The 18,926-nt window shown below is 35.2% G+C and overlaps 1 protein-coding gene across 2 annotated transcripts in view; it reads right to left on the bottom strand.

Moving 5' to 3' along the window:
• Window positions 1–18,926, bottom strand: part of PXDNL (peroxidasin like) — a 428,875-nt gene that overhangs the window by 3,450 nt on the left and 406,499 nt on the right. For both annotated transcript variants that reach the window (XM_045789101.2, XM_087864880.1), the window contains 2 exons: window positions 15,579–15,708; window positions 95–208 (listed from right to left, as the gene is read on the bottom strand). In XM_045789101.2, coding sequence (XP_045645057.2) covers window positions 95–208; window positions 15,579–15,708 — 244 coding nt within the window. The remainder of the gene's footprint in view (window positions 1–94; window positions 209–15,578; window positions 15,709–18,926) is intronic.

The raw sequence follows: 18,926 nt of genomic DNA, 5'->3' as shown, positions 1-18,926 counted from the left end.
TTTCTCTTTTGAATTTTTCAGGTATAGCTCAACTGGCAGGCTAGCAGAAGTAAAACAGGAGGAGGAAGATGGAAAAACTTCTAGTGGCACATACCTTACACATACAGCTAATGCAGTCTTCTTTCATCCAGTGTTCACTGTCTTTTCTTCGAATCCCTTTATCATCTGTGCATCCCGCCTGCCTGAGACGTGCCTCCAGCTTGTTTATCTAAAAGAGGAGATGAGGGAAAGGAAAGTGGGAATTGAAATAGTACCAATAAAGCAGATAACTAACACAGTTTGATGAAATGCTCTATTCTGTAAGCACACACCTAGAGGGCAAAAGAAACTTCAAAGTCAACATAATTTTTCTTAACATTTTTTTTACCCAAAACTTAATGAATCCGAGTCATCCGGTGTTTAAGCTAATAAACAGTTCCCTATATGTAGCAAAACACTGAATATGAATCTAATATTGAAACAGGTAAGTTTTAAAAAAATAGAATTAAAATCAAATGAGTAGAATTACATATTTAAAAATCTTAATAAATATTAACATTAATTCAAAAAATCAATATTTTAGTTAATTTTTGTGCTTAGGTTATCATAAACATCATTCCCTGAACAAATCTGTATTAGAGATCAAAGATAAAGCAAACAATCCAGGGTCTCAAGGAGCTTAAATTTAGTGGAATGGCAGATCAATAAATTACAGTGCTAAGCCAATTAGATAATGACAGTATATCAGAAGCAGAAGAAGAGCAGAAGACAAGCTTTTCTCCATTCTGCCTCAGGAAGTAAGGGAGGCCTCGCATGGGAAAAAGCATTTGAGCTGTAAGTAGACATTACAAAATCATTCCAAAGAATAATCGGGAAAAAGCATGTCAGACAAAAGGGAAAAAGTTTGGCCAAAGTGTGGGCACGGTATCTCAGGAATATAAACTGCTGTGGAGGGTAAAAGGCAAAGGGGGAGTGTTGGTGGGAATCAAGGCAGCAAAGGAAATTAGGACCTTACCAGTCCTATAAGTTCATTTAGATATTATAGTCTCTAGACAATGGGGAAAAACTGCAGTGATCTCATAATGGCAATATGAAGACAGACTAGTGAAAGCAAGGAAACTGCAAGAAGATCCACATGGGCTCAGCTGAGAAAGGAAGAAGTGAGAGTCAGGAAGAGCCATTGAGCAAGTAGAGATGTTTGGTTGAATTGGGGGGTAGGGAAGAAAGAAGAACTCAAGATGACTGCAAATTCCAGGTTTCATAAGGTGCATGAAGGATGGTGATGTTCACCAAGATATATTCTAGAGAATGCATTACAAAAGAGTAACGAACCATAGAGAAATTACAGATACTGAACTGAGAGGAATTTTAGAAAGGATGAAAATAATACAGTTTTACCAAAGAAGAGGCTAAGTCCAAGAGCATTGAATGACTTATGAAAGTTGCAACTGTAATGCTATGGGCTGAACCGTATCGCCTGAAAGTCATATGTTGAAGTTCCAACCCCCAATACCTCAGAATGTGACTGTATTAGGAGATAAAGTCCTTAAAGAGGTAATTAACTTAAAATGTCATAGAGATGGGACCTAATCCAGTGTGACTTGTGTCCTTACAAGAAGTAGAGATTAGAGTCCAGACACAGTGGGAAGTCTGTGTGAAGATACAAACCAAGGAGAGAGACCTCAGGAGAAACCAATCCTGTCAACACCTTGATCTGGGAATTCCAGCCTCCAGAACTGAGAAATTAATTTATTTTGTAGAGCCACCTAGCCTGTGGTATTTGTTAGGGCTGTGCTAGCAAACTAATACATGCATCATTAGGGCTAGATCCCATATTTTCTTTTCTTTTTTTTTTTTTAAAGATTTTATTTATTTATTTGACAGAGAGAGAAACAGCCAGCGAGAGAGGGAACACAAGCAGGGGAGTGGGAGAGGAAGAACCAGGCTCCCAGCGGAGCAGGGAGCCTGATGCGGGGCTCGATCCCAGGACCCTGGGATCACGCCCTGAGCCGAAGGCAGACACTTAACGCCTGAGCCACCCAGACGCCCCAGATCCCATATTTTCAAAAGAACTTTCTAGTGTATATCTAAGAATCATTATGCTTTTATTCTCTAGAGTAAATATTCCTTTCAGATTCTCTGAACTCTGTTATTTGGTTGGAAATGATGAAATAATTTCAAATACTTGACCATGATTGTTTGTATGTGACAGAAATTACTGTGCCCAAGAAAAATTTGGAGACAAACAATAGACCAGACTGGATGGCTTAAAGACCATAAAAGCAATGATTTATTTTTAAATAATTATTAAGCACCTGCTGTTTGTCAGCTAGTCTAGGGGAGACTACAATGATAAATACCCCTGGGTTTTTAGCCCTAAGGAGTTTGCAGTGTGGTAGGGGAGAGTGAATTTCTGCAAAAATGAATATGATACAAGCCCAGATGTTGTGCGCTGTAAGAGCATATATACAATGATATGGGATTTCAAGGAAAAATGTTTATTTTTAGAAGAATGGAGCAGGAAAGGGAGTAATCAGGAAAGAATTTACAAATTAAATGGTACTAGTGCTAGGCCTTGAAAAAAGATGACATTTGGTCATGGTAGTATTTATGCACATGGGAATGTGGGTGAGAGGGACAGTACATTTCAGCTAGAGGGAAAATGTGTGAAGGAAGTTAGTAAGAGGGGAGGAGGAACAGTGAATATTTAAGTTTGAAAGAAAAACATAAAACATGTGAAAAAAGCTATTTGGATATTAAATAAAAAGATAGTTAGGACTACATTTTCCAGAGCCAAGAATACCCATGGACTTGGAATTATTAAGGAAGCAAAAAGTCTTGATGTATGTATGTATGTGTGTATAAATAAATAAATAAAATTGTGTAAAATATTGTACAATGTTTGTGTTAAAGTTGACAGTAGGGTGGGCCTTTGGGGTGATTTAGTACTACAGTGCCTACACTTGGGAAGTAACATCCATTTTTCATTAATTTATTCATTACCCAACAGGATTCTTAAGTATCCAAAATATGCCAGCTAAATACTGATGAACTAAAAGGCTAAATCTCTGGCTTTATGTAAGTAGTGATAATGGAGATGATGATGGGATAAATTAAAAATTGTGGTGGAGGCAGGAATGATAGAGTTATACAATGACTAGATGTGGACTGAGTTAGTCCTTGCCCAAGCAGGGGAGTTCTGTAGAGATATTAGTGATTATGGCCTAGAAGACTAAGACAAAAAACAAAACAAAACACTTTTATTTCTAAAAATACTAAGAACATGTTAAACATTAGTAAAGTTGAATAATTTCCAAAAAATTAAAAAGAGTAGAGGCAATTGATATAGAAAAGATATTTAGGGGGTAACTTCTGTCCTCAAGGAGAAAAGTATAGAAAGCAAAATAGAGAAATGACAGCAACACATCTATTATAAACTTCAGGCACTTGGAGCAATAATATATTTTCAAATGACAAAGAAACTCTTTAAGGGAAATAGTCTGAGAACCATCTACGTACCATAAATATAAGAGCTATAATGCATGATAAAATTTTGTTCTGGAGTTAATCACAGTCTTGAGAATAGGAGGCACTTTGGTGGGGTGTCAGAGAACATGCTGGACCATAACTTTCCTTTTCCTATTTTCCCAGGTACTTATTGCTAGTATACAGAAATACAATTTATTTTTGTATGTTTATCTTATGTATCTTCTATCCTATGACCTTGATGAATTTGCTTATTAATTCTAAGAGTTGTTTGGTAGATTCCTTTCAATTTTCTACGAGGTAATTATATCATCTGAAAATAGTTTTCTTTCTTCCTTTCCAATCCGTAGACATTTTCCTATTCTTGCCTTATTGAACTGGGAAGAACTTTCAGGGCTCTGTTTAATAAGAATAGTGAGAATGGACATCCTTACTTTATTAGCAATAGTAGGAGGAAAGCATTTAACCATTCACCATTTAGCCTATTAATACAGCAGTTTACATTAATTAATTGATTTTGGAGCATTAAACCAACCTTGAATTCCTCAAATAAACCCCATTTAATTATGTTGCATAATTCTTTTTATGCTATATTCTCTTTGCTAATATTTTGTTAAAAGTTGTTGCATACATATTCATAAGGGATACTGGTATGCGGTTTTCTTCTTTTGTACTGTCTTTGTCTAGTTTTGGTATCAGATTAATAGTATCTTCAAAAATGAATTGAAAGTATTCTCTTCTCTTCTATTACTGGAAAATTGCTGTGAATTTTTCTTTAAACATTTGATAGACATCACATTTGAAACCATTTGCACATGGGGATTTGGGGAGGAGATTTTTTTAAATTAATAATTCCATTTCCTTGGCAGCTTTAAATCTATTCAAATTATCTATTTCATACTGGGTGAACATGGTAGCTTGTGTTTTTCAATGAGTTAGTCCACTTGATCTAAGTTGTCAAATTTAGATGTGAAGATTTTTTCCATCTTTCTTTTTGCCATGAGTTTATTTAGTTGTTACTTTTCCAGGTTCTTGAGGTAAAAACTTAGATTATTGATTTGAAAGACATTCCCTCTTTTCTATTGTATGTATTAGGGGCTATAAATTTCCCTCTCTGTGCTGCTTTATGCTAATTTATGCTTCATTTTCATTCAGTTCAAGGTATTTTTTTATTCCCCTTGGGACTTCTTCTTTGACTCATTAACTCTTCAAAAGTACGTTGCTTCCTTTCCAAATATTTGGTCATCGTCCTGTTGTCTTTCTCTTATTTCCAGTTTTGTTGTGTTGGGTTCAGAAAGCATGCTCTGTATAACTTGAATTCTTTTAAATTTATTACGGTTTCTGTTATGACCCAGAATAAAGTCTTTTGGTACTAGAGGTAGGCACTTGAATAGAGCGAATGTTCTGTTATTGTCAGATTGAGTGTGCTATATAAATGTCAGTTAGATCCTATTGTTTGAAGTCATTTTTGCATTTTTCTAAATCTTGCTGACTTTTCTTTTTAGATATTCTCTGTACTGTTGAGATAGGGATGTTATAGTTTTGACTAGTTTTGACTATTCCTCTTTTCAGTTTTATTAGTTTTTGCTTCATATATTCCAAATATTTTGCAGTTCTCTTGATTAGTGCATGTATATTTAAGATTTGTCTTCTTTGTGGTTCGTTCCTTTATCATTGTGTAATTGTCCTTGGTAATTCTTCCTCTGAAATCTATTTTATCCAAAATTAACTTAGCCACTCCTGCTTTATCTTTATTAAAGTTTGCATAATATATATTTTCCACCATTTCACTTTCAACCTTCCTATATTGTTATATTTGAAGTCAGTTTCTTGTAGAAAGCATAAAGATAGGTTACACTTTTTTTTAGTTTGTTAATATCAGTCTTTCAAATGGTATATTTAGAACATTTACATTTAATATGATTATTGATATGTTAGAGCTTAAATATATCAATTCGTTCTTTGTTTACCATTTGTTCTTTCTGTTTTTCACTTTTCTGTGTTCTATTTCTTGATTTCCTGATGGCTACTTTAAAATCCCTCTCACATAATTGTCATATCTCTGTCATTTTAGCATTGGAATTCTCTGGGTTTCTTTTTGTTTTGTTTTGTTTTTGTTTTTTTACTCCATTTGAGATCTTCCTGGTTTTTGGCATGATGAATAACTTTCTATTGAAATATGGACTTGTTGAATGTTATGGTATGAGAATTTGGATGTTATTTAAACCTTCTGTTGTAGGTATTTTCCTCTGAAACTGCTCTAGCAGGAGGAGGAGGGCACCACACTGTTGCTGCCATGTGGAAGTAAGAGTCTGTATCCCTCACTTGGCCTCTGTTGATGCTCAAGGGAGTTCTTTTCATTAATCCCATATGGAATTGAAAGTCCTAGCTCCCTGTTGGGCCTCCACTTATACTTCCCTAGCTGTTAGAAGTAGGTACATTTTTTACTACTCTGCACATGGCTTCCATTGACCACAGGGTGGGGAGGAGAAAGGGTGATCTCATTACTAGTGGGAAGTTGTGGAAGTCTTAACTATCCACCAAGCCTCCTCTGACACCACCCCAGTGGGGAAGGAGAGGGGTTCTTCATTATTGTTGGGTCAGAGTGGAAGTCAAATCTCCCCACGGGGTCTCCACTGCTTTTAACTGTAATCACTTAAAAGAGGTGACAATCCTGGTTTCCTGGTTGGCCTTGTAGGACAGTAGCCTAATGTGGGAGTTATGATGTCTAATTATAGGCTGGAGTGGGTGAAAGTCTGAGCTCCTCATTCTGTGTTTGCTAGCATTGGTGGCAGCGGGGCCACAGTTTTGTCTGTATTGTTTGACTGGCGTAGGGTGGTTATTGTGTAAAAGTTTTCTCTATCATTAGGCTGTCTGTTTCCTAGTCTTTTGCCTAGAGAGAGTGAGGTTTCATTTGATCTTTTTTTCCTCTCTACCGGTTGTCATTTCAGAGTTGCCAAGCTAGCTACTCAGCTCCAAACTGGGTTGTATGAGAAAAAAACCAAAAACACCTAAAACCAGGAAGCAACATGTTGTTTCTTGGGCCCCAAGGTCACTAGCCAGTATACTTCTTTCTTCTTTTCATCATTCTGAGTCTTCTTATGTTTGTTTATATACGACATTAAGGGTTTTTATTTGTACATTGCAAGGAATAGGCAAAAGCACAACTACTCTATATTCCCAGAAGTAAAACTTTTATCATATACAGTTATGTAAAATTTTGATTTAAATGACCCCAAAACTATTGTTCTATATAATTTATTAATTTGCTCTGCAAATTTAATACCTTAATCAAAAGCTAGTCACCCCACATCATTGCATTCTCCCTAAAGTGGCTGTTTAATCAGAGCAGACAATACAACAATACTGATCACAGTTTGTCTTTGTTGAGCTACATACTAGTAGGATCCTTACTTACATGGTTCCTCTCATGAGTTGAGTGGTGACCCCCAAAATTTGTAACTCAATGCCCTAACCGCCAGTACTTCAGCATGTCATATTATTTGGAAATAGGGGCAACACAGATGTAATTAGTTAAGATGAAGTCATGCCAGTGTAGGCTGGGCTCCTAATCCTATGTGAATGGTATCCTCATAAAAAGGGTGAAATATAGACACAGACATACATGCACAGGGAAAATACCATGTGAATATGAAGGCAGAGATCTATAAGACAATGATTGTCAGCAAACCACCAGAAGGCAGAAACACACAGAACAGATTCTCCCTTATCACCCTCAAAAAGCATCAACCCAGCTAACACCTAGAGAAAAGCTTTAAACACCAGTCCCAACACTGGTCTTTTTCTTCTACCACAAGAAAAGTATTTTCCAGATGGGGGTGCTCCTTCAGTCTGGGTGTGGGAATTCAAAATCTATGAAGCAGAGATATAGCTGAGTTCCAAAGAGCAGGAAACATTCATCAAGATCTACGACATCCTAGACCATAATGCAACCTTAAACAAATATAAATGAATAGATATCATACAAAGTGCACTTTCAGATTACTGTGGAATTAAACTAAAAATCAATAACAGAAATATTTGGGAATTAGGAAACATAATTCAAATGGATCAATGAAAGAAAAATAAAAAAGAAATGTAAACTTTTAAATAAATTAAAATGAAGATATAACATCAAAATTTGGTGAGTACAGAAGAATGCTTAAAGAAAAATTCATGGAATTAAATCCATATATTTGCAAATGAAGAAAGATATGAAATCAGTATTGGTAATTTGTGTGTTCTCTTTTTTTTTATCCTGTTAGTGTCACTAGGGATTTATGAATCTTACCGATTTTTTTAAAAAATCAGCTTTTGTTTTCATTGAGGTTTCCTATTGTTTTTCTATCTTCTATTTTATTGATGTCTGTTCTAAATGTATGATGTCCTTTCTTCATCATATTCTAGGTTTAATTTTACTGCTATAATTGTCCTAGTTTCTTATTTTTTCTAGTTTCAAATGAACTAATTCTAGTTTCTAGAAAAACTCTAGTTTCTAGAGAAATAAGAGAAAAATAAAGCCCAAAATATGTGGGGAAAAGGACATGAAATTTATAACAGAAAACTATAAAACTGAATACTGAGAAAGAATAGAAAATGAAAACAAACAAAAGCTAATTATTTAAAAATAATAATATTCATATATTTCTAATGAAACTAGCCAAGAAAACATAGAAAACACACAAATTGCCAGCATTGTAAATAAAAAGGGATCAACACTACTAATCCCATTTTAACATTAAAAGAACAAAAAAGTCATATCATAAACAACTCTAGGCCCACAGATTTCATGACTTAGAAGGAATGGATCAATTCCTTTAAAGACAGAAATTATCAAAACTCACACAAGAAATAGATACCCTGAACAGCCTTGTATCTATTAAAAAATTAAATCAGTAATTTAAAGACCTTCCCCCCAAAAAAGACAAGGATCAGATGGATTCATTGGTGTTTTACACTTAAAGAAAAAGTAAAAGAACACTCCACAACGTCTTCCAGAAAATAGAAGCAAATAGAACACTTAAGCCAAAACCGGATTAAGACATTCTGAGAAAAGAAAACTACTCACTAATACCTCTCATGCATGTAGATATAGATAGTAGCAGATTTAACCTAACAATGTATAACAACAATTACATACCATAACCAAGTGTGATTTATTCCTGGTATGCAAGGCTTCTTTAACATTCAAAATCAATTAGTGGAATCTATGACATCAACAGGCTAAAAAAAATCATATGTTCATGACATCAATAACAAAAAAAGATCTGACAAATTCCAACATTCACCCATAATAAAAACTTTCAGTAACTAGTAACAAAGAATTTCCACAAGTTGATTAAAAAAATCTACAAAAATCATTTATAGCTAACATATTTAAAAATGAGAGGCAGGGTGCTTTCCCCATAAGAACGGGAACTTTTCTTTCTCAAACAGTTTCATTCAAACTTTTAGTTCTACCTAAAGCTATAAGACAATAAAAAATAAATAAATGGTACAAGATGGACAAGTAAGATACAAAATTGCCTTTATTCACAGATGACAGAATTGTCTATGTTGAAAACCCTAAAGAATCTATAAAACTCTCTCATTCAAATGTTTTTAGTATATTCACAAAGTTGTATAATCATCACAATCGAATTTTGGAACTACTGCATCACCCTAAAAAGAAACCTTTTATGCATTAGCAGTGAACTTCCCTTTCCTTCCCCAGGCTCAGACAACTACTAGTCTACTTTCTATCTCCACAGATTTGTTTACTTTGGATAGTTTGTGTATCACGTGGTATATGATATTTTCTGACAGGTCTGTTTCAATTAGCATAATGTTTTTAAGTCTCCTCCATATTGTAGCACGAATCAATACTTGATTCCTTTCTACAGCTAAATAATATTCCATTGCATTGGACCAAATTCTGTTTTATCAACTGATAAATATTTGAGTTGTCACCACTTTGGGCTATTTTGAATAACACTACTATGACTATTAATATATAAACTCACATGTGGACCTATGGTTTCATTTCTTATAAATGTATACCTAGGACAGGCTGAGAATTTTCTAAAATCTTCAAGATCTGGTTGCTTTTTCCTTAATGTTTCTTTTGCAATTTCTCTTTCTCCTCTTACATTTTATCATAAGCACAAGGTGGAATCAGAACATACTTTCAACACTTTGCTTAGAAATCTCCCCAGCTAAATATCCAAGGTCATCACTCACATGTTCTGTATTCTACAAAACATTAGACATGATTCACCCAAGTTTTTTGCCACTTATAACAAGGATCATTTTTCCTTCAGTGCCTAATAATATGCTCCTTATTTCCATCTGAGATCTCATTGGAAGTACTTTTAACATCATATTCCAAAAATCTCTCCAATGGAATCTAGGCTTTCTCTAACTGGCAACTCAAATGTCTTACAGTCTCTACAGTTCTGAAGACTTTTTCATATTTTTTGGTGTTTGTTATAGCAGCATCCCATTTCTTGGTAACAAAATCTGTACTGGTTTGCTAGGGCTGCAATAATAATGTAACACAGATCAGGTGGCTTAACAACAAAAAATTATTTTCTTATAGTTGTAGAAGCTGGAAGTTCAAGATCAAGGTGCTGGCAGGGTTGGATTCTTCTGAGGACTTTTTCCTTGGCTCGTAGACGGCCTGCTTCTCACTGTGTCCTCACGTGGTCTTCTATGGACAAACATTCCTGGCATCTCCCCAGCTGTGTGAATAATAAATCTTCCTTTGTCCAAACCAAACGATTACTCCCATAGGTTTTGACATTAGAACGTTACTTTGGGCAGGAGTTTCTCCACATCAAAATGGAGTTGCTATAACACATTCAGCCACCAAGTCCTGACCATTCTACTTAACAATTACCTCTCCAAAGCTTGTCTTTTTTCTCCCTGTCTAAGATCATCAGCATAGCTAAGCCAACATCTGCTCACTTCTGGAACAAAACAGATGGCTGTAGTCACTTTTGTATTCCTTTATCACTTCTCCCTCAGAAACCAGATCAAATTATCTAAATTCAAATGCAAAGCATCTTTACTGTTCCTCAGAGACTTTAAATTCAGGAGAATCCTTTATAGGCCTTCTTATTTAGACAGTTTCTGCCTCTCAAACTCATCTCATGTGATTTTTCTTATCCTTGATTACCTATTCTCCAACCACACTTGACATCTTTCTGTTCCTTATGTATGTCAAAACTTCCTTTAACTTTAATTGTGTCACTTTCTGTGGTTGTTATATTAGTAATAACATGACCTGTCCTTTAATTAAAAGGAAGCCTCTTTGATTCCTTTCTTTCATCCTTATATACTTGTACAATAAAGTGATGGAGCTGGATTTCCTGAAACATTTCTAATTTATGCTTCCTGCCCCACCCCAGCTTAATTACTATTACTATTGTCCCCTTTGAACTTATGAAATAACCCACTTTGGATTAATAAATTATAGTGGACGATATATTGCTCTCTGCATCTCTCTTCATATCTGTTTGTTTGTTTTAACTAATCTGAATTCAGAATAAGAATTTTGTCTTTGTGACCACAAGGTATCTTTCTAGCTTCACATTCCATCTTTCCAACCATCCAACCAATTACCAAGTTACAGTGAAATACATGATCTTGCCTAAATATGGGCTATGGGTTATTTATCACTAAATTATCTAAATTATCAAAATTATTGAAATTATGTATCATTAAATTATCTATCATTAAATTATCAAAATTATCATTAAATTATTAAATTATCAAAAATGCACCCTTTTCCATAGATCTCAGAGGAGAAACCTAGACAACTACACCCTAACTTCCTTCCCATTATTGTTCTGGGTTATTCTACCAATGAGAGGCACTCATGTAATATTGGAAAGGAAAGCAGTATTATTCTCAAGCACAATTGTTAACAGGTGCATAGGCTGAGCTTCAGGCCCTGCAAAATTGTTGAGACTCACTGTGGCTTCCAGATGAGCTCCTGTAAACCAAATAGCTTCCAGCACCTGTTTCTATGACCTCTATTCCTCTCATCCTTCCAACGTTGTGAAGACCTATGACTTCTTATATTGAAGTCCATCCTACTTGGAACTATTAGAGGGGTTCTATTATTTTCACTGAAAACTGACTTATATATCTCCTTGGGAAATAAAATAAGCTTACATTTTAAATTTAATTTTAGTGTTTTATCTTTCTGTCAAAAATTTTTTCAATAACTTGCAAATTATTTCATAATAAGGAACAATAAAATATCAAAAAAGAAAATTCCCTCTAAAATCTCATAAATTTGATGCAGTATTCCAAATGACCTGAAGTAAGTACATGCAAATTATTTAGTGATCTCTGTGTATCTCCACTGTACTATTCATTGATACTCAAAATTAGGCACTTTTTTTGAGTTGCATCTTAAGGTCTAAGATCTGATCATATATGACACAATAACTGAAAAATGATAGAAAAGCAAATAGCCTGTCATGATTATACAACTGTGAAAATTTAGGTCCATATACAAAACAGGTACACGCCATTTTTTTTGCTACATTGTGGGCCTAGAAATTGCATCAAGATGTAAAGAACATTTCATTTTCTATAAACAAATGATATATTTGCAAGATAAATTCCTAGTGTCTAACAATTTAAGTAAATTCTAGCTCTGGCTAATAATATGTTATAATGACAGAGGTGTAAACACCATAAAACTCAACCATAAAGTAATAAATATCTGTATGATAGGCTCCTAGAGAAAGAGAAAATATATCCATTATACCAAAGGGTTGTGGAAGAAACATATACCATATGAAGACTACAATTCAATTTTATTACGATCTTGATATTTATACAAAAATAGAGTATATGTTTATTTTATTAATTTTAAATATTAGATTAAATGCAACCTTGTGTGTCTTATTTAACTTGAATAGAACTTGAAATTAATGGTTTAAGAGCTGATTTGGATGGCCTAGATTTCTTTTAAAAAATCCGATGGTTTGAGTCTGAATGTATATCTTATTTTACTCTATAGTCATTCAAAAGAATACCAAGGATCTGAGAACTTGTCCCAAAGTTTCAACTATTCTTTACAAAGCACTTACTGTGACATCGAACAATTTGAAAACCTCATTAAGAGTTTAATTTTAATTGAATGCATAAATTCTTATATATCATCTCATTGTTCATACCATCTCCCCCCCAACACACACAGACAACTTTTACAGCCATGTAACTAGACACTATCACAAATTAAAATAATTAAATGTTCTGAGAGTAGTTATGGCTCTAGTTATCTCTACAGTGATCAGAATCATATATAAAGGGCAAATATAATTTACTATAATCCACTGATTACAAAACACCTATAACACTGTGGAATTTGCAGACCACTTTCATTTCTTTGATTGTATCATGGTTAAAGGACAAACATTAGTGAATATCTTTTCTAGACATTCCAAAGTCACTGAATAAAGGTAAGCAATCAATAATGGAAGATGTCCAGACTGGCACTATCTCACAGTCCCATAGATATAATGCACCTAGGGTTAGAAAGTAAGGGTAGAAACCCATGGCTAAAAACTGAGGTTGGAATCTTGTGTCATAGACAAGGGATGATCTCAAGAACAACAATAATCTCCTATGTGATGAGTATCACTATGGACTACAGTTTCTATATCCTGTTTAATCTACTTCTTCATTGTCTTTAATTTTACCATGAGAAATACATATGACTTTATCTGGATGCTCATTTTTTCGTAAAATAAAGGGTTTAGATTTTGTTTTTTATTTATTTATAAAACTTATTGCATTCGTGTTGATAAGCAACAGAAAAACCACAAAGCTGCACATACTGCACATTTAGGAATGTCCTTCTTTAGCTAAAAGGATACATTTCACATTAACACAGACCATTAAAACTCAGGTCTGTATACAGTAAATGACAAATTAACAACAAATGTTAATTTCACATGTCCTAGGGGCTTGTTATATCTGAAAATATGCTTTGTCCTTAGAATTTCTGTCTTCATCATCCTGTGCACCTCTGAGTGCTTCCGGCTCTGGTCATAGATGTAGTTGTAGATGCTCTTGAGAGCTACCCATGAAATAAGCTCACTTTATCTCTGTGCTCCATTCTCAATTCTTTTTTTCTTTTTTCAATCTCCTTTATATGATCTGAGTTGATTTCTGACTTGAGTCAATATTTCCCATTGTTGGTATTATGTCATATTTATTTATTCATTCAATTTTTGTCAAGATTTTGTTGGCTGTCATTCAATGTGCACACAGCTCTGTGCCCTACTGCACCCTCTTCCCATCTGTGTGCCCCAATCACAGCTCAGGGAAACCTAACTTCTGTTAAGAGCTCTCAGGACCTTCTAACTGCCCCTTCCATCTTTGTCCAGTCCCAACATATCCTTTATATTCCTGGTAGATACAGAACTTTTTGAATTAAAAAATTAAACAAAAAGAAACATTGGTTATTTTTAAGTAAGTAACTATGCGTCAGGCACTGAGGATCCAGCAGTGAAACAGCCCCAGCTATTAAGAAATTTTCAATGTAATGGAAGAGATAGAGCAAGTTAACAGGGAAAAACACTTTTTCTTGATACATTTAGAGATATGCATTACTTCAGACTGTTATTGGACACCTAGGGCCAGCTACTGCAGTCTTGGGGTATCTGGAATTGTTCTAATCACTATAGCACATATTGAAGATGAAATACCACCACCAACATGTAGATAAAATTGGACTAAAATGTTGTTTATGAATTCTATCTGTGTCTGCAAATCCACAAAATAAGTTTATGAAAAAATAATTTGCTGTATAGATAAGTGGATTAATGTTTAAATTGACAGGCCCACCTTATGCAGTCCAGTGCTGAGGACTCTCTCTTACCAGTATTACTTACCTGTTCTATGACACATGAACTCACCTAGACTTGGTGAGGTCCCAGAGTCCTAGGTCACCCCAACCATTACAAGATGGAATAACCTTAACCTTCAAGAATAACCTTCTAGAAACAATGCTTCACATCTTTGAGATCCATGTTCAGACTCAGATTGGACAACTGATTGGACAAGCGGGCATTCTGGTCACAAAGATGGGTGCTGATGGGTAGCACACTGATGCAAACCATGGCTGCAGCCAAACCTTAAGGGTGGCACCCAAAGCAACCAGGTAATCTTGCATTTGTATGCAAGATAATATATTTACTTTTAAAAGCAACAGTAATATGTTAAGGGGGTTACTGTTGACAAAGTGCCTCTGCCATATATCTCATTTGATCCTCATAATATTCCTGAAAGTCCAGAGGACGACACTTATTCTGAATGGTTAAATAAATTGCCCAGGTCAGACAATTAGAAAAGGCAGAACTTCCTGGCAGCAGACACTGGGTTCTTCTCACACCCCCACAGTGCTTTCTGCCTCAAGGCTTCTGCTGGTAAGAAGGAAAGTGTACACTTCACAGTGACATTAAAGTTGAAGGAGCCAGCCTGGCACCATGCCTTGAAAGAGATCAGACTTCCATTTCTGAATAAAACCATCTAATTGCCATTTCTAATACAAGCCAAATCTCTCATTGACTCCTTCCCAAATTTTAGAAAAAATGAAATAAACCATGAGCCAGAACAACTGAGAAAATAAGCAAAAGTGCAAAAGAGTGTGGAAATTTCATTTTTAACAGATTTTTCAGAAAAGGAAAGCCAGACAAAGCAGTAATCCCTAAGAGGCTTGTTTGGACTCCATTAAAAAAAAAAAAAAAACTATAAAAAAAAGCATATGTTGGCCTGTTACAAATAATCTAGAATCACAGAGATGAAGAGAGCAACCAAAGATAACTATTCAGAAAAGCACTGAGGGGGGAACTCAGAAACTCACTGAGCAGAGAGCCCCCATCACTGGAACCCTGTGTATAGAAGACATTGGTGTTTGGTAGAAAGGAAGTGGGTTTTACCCAAGTGCTCTTTTCCTGAATTCAGCTATTACAAAGAAACTCTCCACATATATAATAACTCCCCATTATTATTCTGGTATTGTGCTGTATATTTACATTGGACATATTTTTTTAAATCTAGTTATTTCAATCTCTACAATAAGGTCATGTTACTTGGGGGAAAAAACAAACCTGTTCTCTGAGAGCTTTGATGGTTTTTTGAATTTCCACTGCAAAATTGCTGAAATCTTGAGTGAACTTTGCTTTGGCCAGAGATGTCACGTTTCTACCGTCTTCATCAATGTACAAGTGATCTTGTTGCCTGTTTATACAAGAAGCAAGTAAGATGCTGAAAAATAGAAGTTGCATGGTAAAAAAAAATCAACAAATATACCTCAGGCATTGGAATGTACAGGGCATTGTGAGTGCTGCTCTGTGTGGCCAATAAAAAGATGTGGCTGGAATTAGAAATTAAAATTAAATGACATATATGAAGATAATCCAGAGTGTCACGTCTGCTCTCTATAGTTTACTCAAAATGATAAGAAGGTATTTCTTAGGAAATAAAGGGAATGCCATGTAGTATTACATATCTATTTGACATATTATTTATATCTCAAATTATGTCTTTTGCTAAAAATTGTTCATTTCACTTCACAGTGAAAGAGCAGTGACAAATTAAATATTATATATTATATAGCACCCAGGTGGGAAAGTTCCTTGTTCTATTATAAATTCATGACAAGAACTAAATTAAGATAAGAATACTAGTCTGACAAAAATCTAATCTTAAACCAGATGCAAAATAGCTCAGTATTGTCGATAATAAAAGGAAATAAAAAGTCTTGGGCTGAATTTAAAATATGATTGCTAGAGCTTAACTGAAGTTCTCAAAAGACAGAGGGTAAATAATGAATTTGGAAAATTGAAATGAAAGTTCCATCCATCTATGATTACAATATATTGTTAAAAATATTTTTATAAAGATCTGATTTAGTTGACATGCTATTCATGTCTCAAGTTTTCTTTTTTTCCCAAATTTTGTTAAAAAAGTTCTTCCTTGTGAAGAAGCCATTGTAACTTTCAAAATTGTTCTGCTTTGTTCTGCTTGATATATGTCTTCTATTGTTCAGTAAGAAAATGGCTTGCCAGGTACAGTACATCCTATGAGCTTGTAAACAATTTCTAAGCCAAGGACATGTGTAGAGCTTACATCAGAGAATTTAAGAAAAGGTAGCATTGAAAAAGAACGGAAGTTACCAGTGCCAGTTACTCAGTCACTAGATTCACTTTATGTTCCGTAAGGCACTGTGAATTAGAATCACCATGAATCACTAGTGGCCACACACCAGTTTTTACTATGGTGCTGTGTTCAAATCGATTCAAATGTACAAATGTTGATATGAATGATAATAGTAACAATGAATCGTCTTAATTAAGATTATTTGACACTTTTGTTTTCGTGGTGCTCTCTCCTATAAATCATCAGTGTTGAATCAAAGGGGGTTTAACCACAAGGAAGTATGGATGATTGTAAAAAGGTATAACCAAGATTTAAAGTACTGAATGTAGGAACATAGGGAGTGGCTGATAATGGCAAAACCAGATTATACAATCAGATGGTGTTCACACCGGAACAAGTATATGTTGGCTGTGGGTTATGTAACAGGCCTTACACTAAGACACATGTGCGGGTGCTTTCCAGTAAGTAGGCTGCTAACATTCTCTCAGAAAAGACTGATTGATGAACAGGCAGGAAATACAACATTTGTATGAGGAAGACAAGGAAGAGGGTAATGACTTCTACCTGGGTTGGGGGTGGGGGATGGGTAAGTCTGGGAAGCTAAATAAAGCGGACCATAGTTCTGCATCCATTTCAGGGACCATGCAGTTCTGATTGCTCTCCCATAGAGGCTACATCACCTCACTCAATGCACCCAGCAGTGCCAAGAGACACTTGAAGCAGAGAAGAGAATACTGTAACTCTCAGAAGAGAATACTGTAACTTAGAAACTTATTAATATGTCCATATGATACAGCTATCGAATTGCACAGCTGGATGCAAATCAGGATTTTTAAAAACAAAATTTGAAAGTTCTTTCTTAACCACTACGCAGACATTTTAGGCCTGATCATATTTGTGTTTTAGACAGTGTGGAAGAGAGAAGAGAGACAAAGATACCAGCTAGGGAGGTTATTGGCAGGTGGTGGGGGAAGGAGGGGGAGGATGGAAGGAAAAGATGCACAGTATGGATGTTGCTATATTTTAAATTCTTATTAAAAACATGAAACTCAGCATAGAGTTTGTAAGAAGAAATAATATTTATCAAGTTAAACTGATGTTAACTCATGAATAGTGTATTGAAAAAAAGGCTCAATTTGTGACTGAGAGGGGTAAAGGCAAGAAAGATGAACGTGCAGAGAAAAGTAAAAGTGAAGCCATAGCCTGAGTGATCTGTGCACACTGAGTGGGCGGATTTGGTCCTCTTTAGTCTAAACAAGTCTTGAGCACAATAGAACTATCTACAAAGGATTACTGAAGTGTGTATAGTTAGAAGACAAAACAAAGCTGTTATTATCTTTTTATTATCATATCAAAAACAAACAGAACTCCCAATTGCAAGGCTCATGTTTGAGTAAAATTTGTTAAGATTGGCAGGAGACTAAATTTGAGATCAACCAATCTGTAGCTGAGTGACTAAGGCTACAGGTAAGCAGACCGCCCAACGGGTCACCATAATCTTAAAGAGTTCAGATAATATTATATGTTAATTATTACCTCAAAACAAGTGAAATGAATGTTTTTGGAAGGACCAGGATGAGGCTGTAGGGCAGGGTAGAAGGCAGGTAGTGGGTGCTTTGTCCGTGCCTCATACTTGCGGGTGTGACTGGAAGAGCCAGATCTCCATCAACATCTTATAAGAAAAAGAAAAACTGCCTGCAAATGTGTCGCCCAATATCTATTTTTGATTTTCTTCTGGTGAAACATTTCACGTAGTAGAATGGATTATAAACCAAATGAAATGCTAAATTAAATAAGGGCATCTGACTGTTTTCTGCCACTTGAATTATTTAAAATGGTTCTGAGTGGGGCTACCGTTCCTGGTCAGCAGTCGACCTTGGAGGGAGGAGCTCCAGGAACACATGGAACAGATTTAGTTTCCTTAGCCTGGAATTCAAGACCTTTCTCTCTCTGCCTTAATCCCCTTTTATAGAACATTCTTCCAGAATGCTCTTCATCCCTAAGTATTGAACACACCAGGTCGCTTAGACGTGGCAAGCCTTACCACTCTCCAAACACACCTAACTTTTCTTTGCCTCCATGACTTTGCTCACTGTTCTTTCAGGCGGGGAAGCCCTAAACCTTCATCAAAATCTTAGTCTCTTTCTCAAGATCTTACCTCTACTTTGGCTAAAAGCCTGGTGGAATTATCCATACCTTGTTCTGAATTACACAGCATCCTAATTGGATTTCATATCAGTATGATATAAATCTTCTGTTCAAAGAGTTAATATTTGCGTAGCATTTAAAGAATGTTT

The sequence above is a fragment of the Ursus americanus genome, chromosome 9 (genome assembly GCF_024610735.1).
Source record: "Ursus americanus isolate L20-20 chromosome 9, mUrsAme1.1.p, whole genome shotgun sequence".
Lineage (NCBI taxonomy): Eukaryota > Metazoa > Chordata > Mammalia > Carnivora > Ursidae > Ursus > Ursus americanus.
This window is presented reverse-complemented; position numbering and strand designations above follow the sequence as displayed.